This window comes from Aegilops tauschii, chromosome 4 (genome assembly GCF_002575655.3).
Source record: "Aegilops tauschii subsp. strangulata cultivar AL8/78 chromosome 4, Aet v6.0, whole genome shotgun sequence".
NCBI classification, from domain to species: domain Eukaryota; kingdom Viridiplantae; phylum Streptophyta; class Magnoliopsida; order Poales; family Poaceae; genus Aegilops; species Aegilops tauschii.
Window position 1 is genome coordinate 485,798,791 of NC_053038.3, and position 11,545 is coordinate 485,810,335.

The 11,545-nt window shown below is 49.0% G+C and overlaps 1 protein-coding gene across 1 annotated transcript; it reads right to left on the bottom strand.

Annotated features, from left to right (window-relative positions):
* Window positions 1-9,477: 9,477 nt before the first annotated feature.
* Window positions 9,478-11,211, bottom strand: LOC109734539 (putative serpin-Z6A). Its single transcript, XM_020293746.3, has 2 exons — window positions 10,596-11,211; window positions 9,478-10,486 (listed from the first exon to the last, which is right to left on the bottom strand). Exons 1-2 carry the CDS (start codon window positions 11,085-11,087, stop codon window positions 9,686-9,688), a joined length of 1,293 nt encoding a protein of 430 aa, XP_020149335.1. The 5' UTR covers window positions 11,088-11,211; the 3' UTR covers window positions 9,478-9,685.
* Between the last annotated feature and the right edge of the window lie 334 nt (window positions 11,212-11,545).

Consider the following 11,545-nt stretch of genomic DNA (forward strand, 5'->3'; position numbering starts at 1 on the left):
TACTCCTCTATTTGGAGTTTACTCGCATCTTTATTGGTCGTTGTTTTGATGCTACTCGTCGTCTTGTATCCAACAAGCTTGAGTTTGCTCAATTCGGAGCTCATATGAAGAAGTTTTGGCAGTTCTATTTTCTCCCTGCGGTAGTACCGCGGTGGCAGCGGTAGTACCGCTTGTAGCGTCAAGCGATAGTACCGCTCCAGTACCGCTCTACTACCGCCTCGATTTTGGGTTTGCTCTTTTCGTGTCGGGTTCAGCGGTAGTCGCGCGGCAGTAAGGCATGGTAGTACCGCCTATAAGCGGTAGTACCGCTCCGGTCGAGCGGTAGTACCGCTACTGCATTACTGCCACCGTACTCTGCTCTGTCCTGCCTCCTTTTGTCCCGTGTTCTGCTCCTCCAGCGGTAGTACCGCTGGGGTGAGCGGTAGTACCGCTTATCGGCGGTACTACCGCCCCAAGGTTCTTGGTTTGTTGCTCCTTTTCACTGCTTCTTCCGCCCGAGCGGTAGTACCGCTCGTGCAGCGGTAGTACCGCTCGTGTGCGGGCTGAGCACATAACGGTTGGATTTTTCCCCTCCTATAAAAGGGGGTCTTCTTCCCCAATGAACCTTATCCTTTGAGCTCGTGTTCTTCCCCCATTGTTGACCTTCTTCGAGCTTGCTATCTCTCAATCCCTCCATGGATTCTTGCTAGTTTTTGGGGGGAAAGAGAGAGGAGATCTAGATCCACATTTCCACCAATCACTTTCTCCTCTAGGTGAGGGGAACCCCTTGGATCTAGATCTTGGAGTTCTTGGTGTTCTCCTTCTTGTTCTTCCTCTCTTTTCCCTCCCTAGCATTAGTTGCTTTGGTGGGATTTGAGAGGGAAGGACTTGGGCACTCCGTGTGCCCTTGCCATTACATTTGGTGCATCGGTTTGAGTTCTCCACGGTGATACGTGGAAGTTACAAGTTGAGAAGCTTATTACTCTTGGGTGCTTGGTACCCTTGAGCTTGTTCCTCTTGGGTGCTTGGGCGCCCTAGACGGTTGGTGGTGTTCGGAGCTCAATCATTGTGGTGTAAAACTCCGGGCAAGCGTCGGGGTCTCCAATTAGGTTGTGGAGATAGCCCCGAGCAATTTGATGGGTACCGGTGACCGCCCCCAAGCGTTGCCAAAGTGTACGGGTTCGGTGACCGCCCCCAAGGGTTGCCATTTGTACGGGTTCGGTGACCACCCTCAAGGGTCCCTTAGTGGAATCACGGCATCTTGCATTGTGCGAGGGCGTGAGGAGATTACGGTGGCCCTAGTGGCTTCTTGGGGAGCATTGTGCCTCCACACCGCTCCAAACGGAGATTAGCATCCGCAAGGGTGTGAACTTCGAGATGCATCGTCGTCTCCGCGTGCCCCGGTTATCTCTTACCCGAGCTCTTTACTTATGTACTTTACTTTGTGATAGCCATATTGTTTCTTGTCATATATCTTGCTATCACCTAGTAGTTTATCTTGCTTAGCATAAGTTGTTGGTGCACATAGGTGAGCCTAGTAGTTGTAGGTTTTGTGCTTGACAATTTAACCGCTAGGTTTATTCCACATTTGTTCAAGCCTAAACCGTAATTATTTTAAAGCGCCTATTCACCCCCCTCTAGGCGACATCCACGATCTTTCAATACTTTAATTGTTTACCAAATCTTCTAAATGAATTACCATTCCTTTTTTGCATTTTGAATTACAATGTACAAACCTCAAACACACAAACATTTCTCATTTGTTCTAGAACCTTTCATATTTTAATTACCAAAACATTCTCTTTCAGGTGTATTACTATTCATTTTTTTACTTTGTAATTTACTGTGCGCAATATGCACGAAGCCTCACATCATAGACACTTCTCATTTTGTTCTTCTTTCATATGTTATTTTTTTAGGCATTTTTCTTTTTAATAATTATGATATTTTTTGTTCAAGCCTATGACAACACGTTAGATACTCAAAAACTGCAATGTGTGATACCTAAAGACAAATGTGCGGGATATATTTTACTTGAGTTTCCGTTAGTACCATGCCATGAAGTTTTTTGATATTCTTTACCTATGGTTTGATTTGTTTATGAATGAACTACGGGAATTAAATCAACATCAACGTCATGCATATACAAAACTCACATGTTTATCTGTTATAATATGGTCATTCATACTTTGGTTATCTAAACTTCTTATCCACGTCAGCTTGCCACGTTGGATCCTACGTGGCTTGGGGAGGCTGCTAGTGACCAAAAATTTGGTCGCAGAACCAACAACCTTTTACATATCACAAAGAAGGTCGTTAATTTCAGTTTACGATGGCCAGCTTTTGACCATTTGTTTTTGGTCACAAAAAGGTCACAAATGAAAACACAATGACCATTCAGCGACCAATAGTGATGGTCGCAACTTGACATATTTCTTGTAGTGATATTCAGTGGTTATGCGCCAAACTACACACACACAGAGAGGATGCGTCTCTCAAGTGGCTATATGAGCGATCTTAATCCTCTGCTTTGTCGATGAATGCAGCCAAGGTAAACGTTAGGGATAACATGCTAAGACTAGACCTGAAGCAAAACATGTCAAATTGAATGTTGGTGCAGCTTATCATGAAGATGAAGGTTTTGGTACAACCGCATGGTTCATTACATTTGGCTAATTCTCCGGGGAATCATTTGGTGTAGATAGCACTGGATTCAATGGTCGTGATCAATTTATATACTGGACAACCTCTGCATGGAGTGTATACACGAATACAATGATTGTGAAGGTCGATTGTATACATTATCAAAGAGTAGTGAATGGTGTGGCTCATGAACTATGTAGATTTTATTTTCGTGACAAAAAATCATGTAATTGGATCAATGAATTGCTGAAATTTGGGATGGGCTTTAGGCCCATATAGCAATTTCTGAAAATCTCTAAGGGCCCATGTGGGTTTATTGGCACTAGGTGGAGGTGGGAAGTTTAGTCCCACCCCGGAAGTGGAAGAGGAGTTGGACCTTTTTATAAGGGATGTTCTTCCACATGCTATTGGAGCTTGAGAATAGAAGAGGCCCTCGCGCACTCCTCCTCCGCAGCCTGCCTTGCCACGCCTCGTCATGACGCGCCGCAGGTTGCAGGATTGAGCCGAGCCGAGCTCACACCTACGCGCTTATTTTTGCCAGTCACTAACGGAGAGTTCTCTGACAGCTGGGCCACGATCTGAGACGTCGGATCGTGGGCTGTCACGGACTCGGACGTGGGTCGAGCCCACATCTCTCCACGCGGCTGCGCCTATATAACTGTGCGGTGTCTCCTAACCCTAGTCGCCACGATCAGATCGCATCGCATCTGCTCCACGCGCACGCCCACTGTCGTTCCTTTACTGCTGCTGCCGTCGGTGACTCCATCCCGTCCACCGCGTACACGGTCGAAGGGAGAGCAGGTCTCCGAAACCCCGCCCTTTCGGTTCCTGTATGGGAGAGGGGCGAATAGGTTTTTGGGAAGCGACTACACGACTGCTCGCTGTTCGTCTACTTCCTCTACGTCCGCTTCGTCCTCGTCATCATCATGTCCACCGACGCCGACCATGCTGCCACCGAGAAAGCTGAAGCCAACAAGAAGGCTGCCGAGGATGCCGCTGCTCCTGTCACCACCGCCGGGGCTTCTGCCTGGCCTACTGGAGGGTATAACATGTTTATCCCGCTCCTGTTTACTTTCGTATTAGCAGTGCTAGCAGTATGTGTAGATTTGTCTACTGTTTGCTTAGTACGTGCATGTTTAGATCAGAACCAGTATGTCGTCAATTTAGTCAATGCCATGCTAGTGATTTATCTTTGGATTAAATTAGTCAAAAAATTGCCTATTTACTCAGCAATCCAAAAACCTATTATGTGTAGGAATTTTTCGGCAAGTGGCTTTGCCGCTGCACTGAAACCGGATAAGTTTACCGGTACGTATTTTAAGCGTTGGAAGACTAAGACCACTTTATGGCTCACGGCTATGAACATGTTCTGGGTCACCGGTGTCTCCACGGGAACGATTGCTCCTGAACAGGAGAAGGCGTTTAGGGAGGCCACCATTGTGTTTCTCAGAGCAGTTCTTAGCGTGATCGGAGATAAACTGGTCGACGCATATTTACATGTGCATGTCGTGAAGGACTTGTGGGAAGCGCTCGAATCTAAGTTCGGGGCCGCCGATGCCGGGAGCGAGATATATATATTATGGAGCAGTTTCACGATTACAAGATGGTTGAAAACCATCCTGTTTTGGAGCATGCTCATGAGATAATATGCATCGTTAAGGAGCTTGAGCTTCTTAAGTGCGATTTACCGGGCAAGTTTGTCGCGGGCTGCATAATCGCTAAGCTCCCTAATTCCTGGAGGAACTTTGCCACCACTCTGAAACATCAGAGGCGTGAATTCTCTGTGGAGGATGTCATTGGCCATCTGAGTGTTGAGCAGAATTCGAGGGCAAAGGACTCGCACGGAAAAGGGGCCGAAGGGACTTCTATCGCCAACATGGTGAACCAGAGGAACTTCAACTCCCACAAGCCCAAGGGAAAGAACGGTGTCCAACACAATACCGACTTTAAGAAGAAGGGTAAGAAGACCTTCAAGAAGAACAAGAAGGATGAGGGCTGCTTTACTTGTGGTTCGGTTGAACATTGGGCCAACAAGTTCCCAAACAAGTACAAGAAGCCAGGACAGGACTCCAAGTCTGTCAACATGATTGTGGGCAACAACGAGAATGGTGCATCTGGGTACGGTAATTTATTTACTGTTTTTTCAGTGTTTCAGCCCACCGATTGGTGGGTGGACACAGGTGCAAGTGTTCATGTGTGTGCTGGCATTTCATTGTTTTCTTCTTACCAGGTCACAGGCCACGGGTCCGTATTGATGGGGAATGGCGCGAGTGCTTCTGTTCATGGTGTTGGCACGGTCGATCTAAAGTTTACTTCGGGAAGGATCGTGCAGCTGAAGAACGTGCAGCATGTCCCCGCCATCAAGAAGAACCTCGTTAGTGGCTCCCTTCTATGTAGAGAAGGGTTTAAGTGGGTTTTCGAGTCTAATAAATTAGTTGTTACGAAATATGGACTCTTTATTGGAAAGGGTTATGAGAGCGGAGGGATGTTCCGCCTTTCCCTCACAGATTTTTGTAATAAAGTCGTGAACCATATTCACTCGAATGTTAATGAATTTGAAGTTTGGCATTCACGTCTTTGTCACATTTGTTTCGGTGTTATGATGCGGCTAGCTAAGTTGGATTTAATCCCGAGTTTCACTTCAGCCAAAGGTTCTAAGTGCCTTTCATGTGTGCAAGCTAAGCGACCTCGCAAGCCTCACAAGGCCGCGGAGGAGAGACACTTAGCACCATTAGAACTCATACATTCTGATCTTTGTGGGATGAATGGTGTGTTGACTAAAGGTGGAAAGAAATACTTCATGACAATGATAGATGATTCCACTAGATATTGCTCTATGTATCTGTATACTAAAGATGAGGCTCTACACTACTTTAAAATCTATAAGGCAGAAGTTGAGAATCAACTTGAAAAGAAAATTAAACGAGTCCGATCAGATCGTGGTGGAGAGTACTTCTCTAGCGAGTTTGTTTCTTTTTGTGCGGAACATGGCATTAGTCATGAGAGGACGCCTCCCTATTCACCCCAGTCAAATGGGGTGGCCGAGCGAAAAAACCGTACTCTAACTGATTTAGTTAACGCCATGTTAGATACATCGGGTTTATCCAAGGCACGGTGGGGGAGGCTATATTGACGGCATGTCATGTCCTGAATAAAGTTTCAACAAAAGATAATGAGATCACTCCCTATGAGAAATGGGCGAAGAGAAGGACAACACTCTCGTACTTGCGCACTTGGGACTGTTTGGCGAAAGTCAATGTGCCGATCCCCAAAAAGCGTAAGCTTGGACCCAAGACTATGGACTGCGTTAATTTGGGCTACGCTAAGAACAACGTTGTCTATAGATTTCTAGTAGTTTAATCTGAGGAACCTGACCAGAAGGTCGGTACAATTATGGAGTCTAAGGATGCTACATTCTTCGAGGATATTTTTCCTATGAGAGATATGCAAAGCACTTCTAGACAGGAATCTGAGGAGACTCATGAGCCTGCCATTCCTATGGAATATTATTAACAAACACATGATGAAAATCCTGAGGATGATGATGAAGAAACCCTTGGTAGGGGCAAGAGATAAAGGATTGCAAAGACCTTTGGTGATGATTTCTTCGTGTACCTCGTGGATGATACTCCCACTTCTATTTCAGAAGCGTATGCCTCTCCAGAAGCTGACTACTGGAAGGATGCGGTCCGTAGCGAGATGGATTCCATCATGGCTAACGGGACATGGGAGATCACTGAGCGTCCCTATGGTTGTAAACCATTGGGATGTAAGTGGGTGTTCAAAAAGAAGCTTAGGCCTGATGGTACGATTGAAAAGTACAAAGCTAGGCTTGTGGCCAAGGGCTATGACCAGAAAAAAGAGGAAGATTTCTTCGATACTTATTCACCTGTGGCCAAACTGACCACCATTCGAATATTACTCTCGTTGGCGGTCTCGCATGGTCTTCTCGTCCACCAGATGGATGTTAAGACGGCTTTTCTGAATGGAGAGCTAAACGACGAAATCTACATGCAACAGCCAGATGGCTTTGTGATAGATGGTCATGAAAGAAAGGTGTGTAGGTTGTCGAAATCTTTATATGGCCTGAAGCAAGCACCTAAGCAATGGCATGATAAGTTTAATACAACTCTGACATCTATTGGCTTCGTTGTTAATGAAGCTGACAAATGTGTATACTATCGCCATGGTGGGGGCGAAGGAGTTATACTGTGCTTGTGTGTTGATGACATACTGATATTCGGAACCAACCTGAAAGTCATTGAGGAGGTCAAGTCGTTTCTATCTCAGAACTTTGAGATGAAAGACCTTGGTGTGGCTGATGTTATCTTGAACATCAAGCTACTGAGAGAAAATGAGGGTGGGATTACACTTCTGCAATCCCATTATGTTGAGAAGGTGTTGAGCCGTTTTGGATACTCGGACTGCAAACCATCTCAAACACCATATGATCCTAGTGTGTTGGTTCGAAAGTTCGAAGGCACAGCTAAGGATCAATTGAGATACTCTCAAATCATTGGTTCACTCATGTACCTAGCAAGCGCAACGAGGCCTGACATCGCGTTTGCTGTGAGAAAACTGAGCCGTTTGTTTCCAACCCGGGTGATGTGCATTGGCATGCTATTGAGAGAGTTATGTACTATCTGAAGGGTACTATGAACTACGAACTTCACTATACGGGATACCCGTCGGTACTTGAAGGGTATAGTGATGCGAATTGGATCTCTGATGCTAATGAGATGAAGGCCACGACTAGGTATATGTTTACTCTTGGAGGTGGCACTGTTTCCTGGAAATCTTGCAAGCAAACGATCTTAACGAGATCGACAATGGAAACAGAGTTAACAGCATTAGACACATATGGTGTCGAAGCAGGATGGCTTCGAGATCTTTTGATGGACTTGCCATTGGTTGATAAATCGGTTCCGGCTATCCTTATGAACTGTGACAATCAGACTGTCATCACCAAGGTGAAGAGTTCAAAGGACAACATGAAGTCCAACAAACACATAAGAATGAGATTAAAAGCTGTCAGAAAATTAAGAAACTCCGGAGTGATAGCGTTGGAGTATGTCCATACGGCTAAGAATCTCGCAGATCCCTTTACAAAAGGGCTATCACGTGTTGTGATAGATAGTGCATCGAGGGAGATGGGTATGAGACCCACATGAGTTACCATGGTGGTAACCCAACCTATGTGATCGAAGATCCCGTGAAGTAGGACCTGGGAAAACAAGTCAGTGGTGAACTGAGGACAATAACTATACTAACCCACTCCGTTGGAGATGCAATACTCTCGATACTGTATGGTAGGATGACTATTGTCTTAATGTGTTCCAAAGCTTATGTAAGCAAGATGCTATCCATCGGAGCGATCTTTGGAGGAACACACACCTATGTGAGCCCGACTGCTGGTGACAGTCTATGAGATTGGGGTGATCTCTAGTAAGCTCATGAATAGGCCAGGAGTGTGACTTATATGCTCCACCCGAGGGGTCAGCCTTTGGCAGCCTAGTACTAGTAAGACATATGGTGAAACTTCTTTACGCCAAACTGACAATTCAAGGCATAGTCCATTGTTCAGTTGTGAAGGAGTGTAGCTGCTTGCTCTAGGTGAAGTTCAACCTTAACAGGTCTTCACTGAAACACTGGTATATCGAGACAACAATTGAAACAGAGGACACAATGGGCCCTCGAGATCTGGTGGGGGATTGCTGAAATTTGGGATGGGCTTTAGGCCCATATAGCAATTTCTGAAAATCTCTAAGGGCCCATGTGGGTTTATTGGCACTAGGTGGATGTGGGAAGTTTAGTCCCATCCCGGAAGTGGAAGAGGAGTTGGGCCTCTTTATAAGGGATGTTCTTTCACATGCCATTGGAGCTTGAGAATAGAAGAGGCCCTCGCGCACTCCTCCTCCACCGCCCGCCTCGCCTCGTCACGACGCGACGCGCCGCAGGTTGCGGGATTGAGCCGAGCCGAGCTCACACCTACGCGCTTATTTTTGCCAGTCACTAACGAAGAGTTCTCTGACAGCTGGGCCACGATCTGAGACGTCGGATCGTGGGCTGTCACGGACTCGGACGTGGGTCGAGCCCACGTCTCTCCACGCGGCTGCGCCTATATAAGTGTGCGGTGTCTGCTAACCCTAGCCTCCACGATCAGATCGCATCGCATCTGCTCCACGCGCACGCCCACTGTCGTTCCTTTGCTGCTGCTGCCGCCGGTGACTCCATCCCGTCCACCGCGTACACGGTCGACGGGAGAGCAGGTCTCTGAAACCCGCCCTTCCGGTTCCTGCACGGGAGAGGGGCGAATAGGTTTTTGGGAAGCGACTACGCGACTGCTCGCTGTTCGTCTGCTTCCTCTACGTCCGCTTCGTCCTCGTCATCACCATGTCCACCGACGCCGACCGTGCTGCCACCGAGAAAGCTGAAGCCGACAAGAAGGCTGCCGAGGATGCCGCTGCTGCTGTCACCGCCGCCGGGGTTTCTGCCTGGCCTACTGGAGGGTATAACACGTTTATCCCGCTCCTTTTTACTTTCGTATTAGCAGTGCTAGCAGTATGTGTAGATTTGTCTACTGTTTGCTTAGTACGTGCATGTTTAGATTAGAACCAGTATGTCGACAATTTAGTCAATGCCATGCTAGTGATTTATCTTTGGATTAAATTAGTCGAAAACTTGCCTATTTACTCAGCATGAATCTCCTGGTTTTGGGTTTGAGTAAACTTGATATAACAATGATTTCATATTAATAAAGATAGCTTTGACGAGAACTTCTTTCCAAAGCTAGCTGGGCTCAGGGAAGCCCACGGGGGCGCGTCAATATATTGCAACCAATTCCCGCATGTTCTCAATGCAACAAGCAGGGGTATCATCTAGTTCCAATGAAGGCAGAGTCGTATGAATCTTTGTTTTGTGCAACGCAACTAAAACATAGCAAAAGTTTCCCGGTCATCGGAAGTGAATGTAACCATTTAACATGAATACATAGAATTATGTAGCAAACGTAATAAAGCAGATGTAATGAGAATCCAATCATGAATGCAGTTTCCTCCCTCCATCAGTTGGTCGTGGGGTCAAGGACGTGCCCCGCGAACAGGGTAGCACCGGACACCTCCTCGATGACGAAGAAGCCAAACGGATGGTCAGCCACGAAGTCCACATGCGGCGCATCACTAGTTTTCCAAGAACATAACGTCACAGTCTCAACGGTGGCAGCCGCGGCCTCGGTGCCTTCCTCGTTCACCTCGATGACGGCCCTGTGGATTACTTTCTCCAGCGCCAGCTTCCTTGCGCCGTCTTCCGCCATGTCGGACAAGTCGGCCTTCCCCGGCTCGAACGCCTCGTTGAGGCCCATGTCCTGGAGAATGCCCTCCATTTTCATGCCAAAGTTGACCTTGAATTTAGGCAGCCGGAAATCGCTGACCATGACATCGCCACACGGCAGGTGCTTGCGCACAAAGTCGGGGTTGCAGGCGATCTTGTCGGTGAGCTCCCACAGCCCGTCGCGTGCGTCGGGGAGGAAGACACACATCGAGTAGATCGGCGGCTGGCCCTGCGAGGAGTGGCCTTGCACGTAGCGGAGCTGGAGCACCTTGAAGCCATCGTGGCAGGCGATGTCGTGCCAGCCCAAGCCGCGCACGAAGGGCGCGTCCACGGCGGTGCCGTCGAGGCGGTGGAACTTGTCGTCCTTGGTGAGCTCCTTGTCGAACGGCTTCGCCCACATGCCCTTGAAGTAGATGGCGTTAGCGAGCACCAGGACGGTGCGGCTGGACAGCGCGTCGGGGCTGAGGATGGAGGGGATGAGGTCGTTCGTCGCAGCCGCCACCCATGCGTTGATCTGCTCCCTTGCCTCCTCCGGCTGCACGTACCACGATCGACGTACATAATGACAATCGTATACGTACTATTACTATACTAGTGCATGCCATGCCACAGATCGATCACGGTCACGGCCGATGTGCACTAACCTTTTGGAGGAAGTTGACGGCGCAGGCGACGGCCTTGTACGACTCGGCGGCGGTGGCGCGGTAGGCGGGGCGGAGGGGCATCGTCACGTCGTGCCACACGCTGCAGGCGAAGCTGACGCGCGGGCCGCCCGTCCGGGACCCGTCGGCGAGGGCATGCTCTGCCAGCGCGCGGACGTGGCCGGCGAGGAAGTCCCGGGAAGGCGCGCCAAGGACGCGGAGCAGCTCGTCGAGGGTGCCCTCGCGGGCGCCGGCGGCTACCAGCGCCAGCGCCGCGTAGACGGACAGCGGCGACGTGACCAGGTTGCCGCTCCTGCCGGCGTCGTCGTCGGCGAGGCGCTTGTTCAGGCCGAGGGCGAACGCCTGCAGGCCCTCGCTGGCGGCGGGGGCGAACGCCTGCAGGCCGTCGCTGGCGGCGAGGGCGTGATCGGGCTCGGCTTCCGCCTCCGTGCAGAGCCATAGGCAGCGGAGGACGAGCTCCTTGGCAGATTGCATCTTGCCTTGCGTTGACGCGCACTCGCTGCGGCCTGGCGATTTTCTTTGCCTATGGCCCGAAGAAAACTACTATAGCTGGCAATGGTGGGTTGCCCCGTCTCCTCTGTTCGTGTGTGGTTGCCGAGAAATGGCTGCTGATTCGGCAGGTGCCCAACATCCAATTGGTCCAGGCATAGACAACAGCAGCATTTCAAGAAGAAAAATTTGCAGCTGAGAAATTGCACAAGGTGAAGAAGTGCTGGCGCACGACGGGTATGGAAGACTTGCAAGTGCAGCTCGCTGGTTGCGCCAACGGCTAGATGCCTGTGGGGTGCAGCTGAGGGCATGTGGAATGCGAGGAACAAGAACAATGTTAACGCCATCGCTCCTTCAACGCTTATAAAAATGCTTCCCCATGTATCTCCATGTCCGTCTCCACTCTACTATTGAACAAGCGAGTTATGACCGAAACATTGTAG

What these genes read in the sequence shown, in the direction of transcription:
- LOC109734539 (XM_020293746.3), bottom strand. Translation starts at nt 11,087, where the DNA reads ATGCAATCTGCCAAGGAGCTCGTCCTCCGCTGCCTATGGCTCTGCACG. An exon ending in CCGTCAACTTCCTCCAAAAG is followed by an intron (nt 10,487 to 10,595) that starts GTTAGTGCACAT and finishes TGGTACGTGCAG; the next exon opens with CCGGAGGAGGCAAGGGAGCA.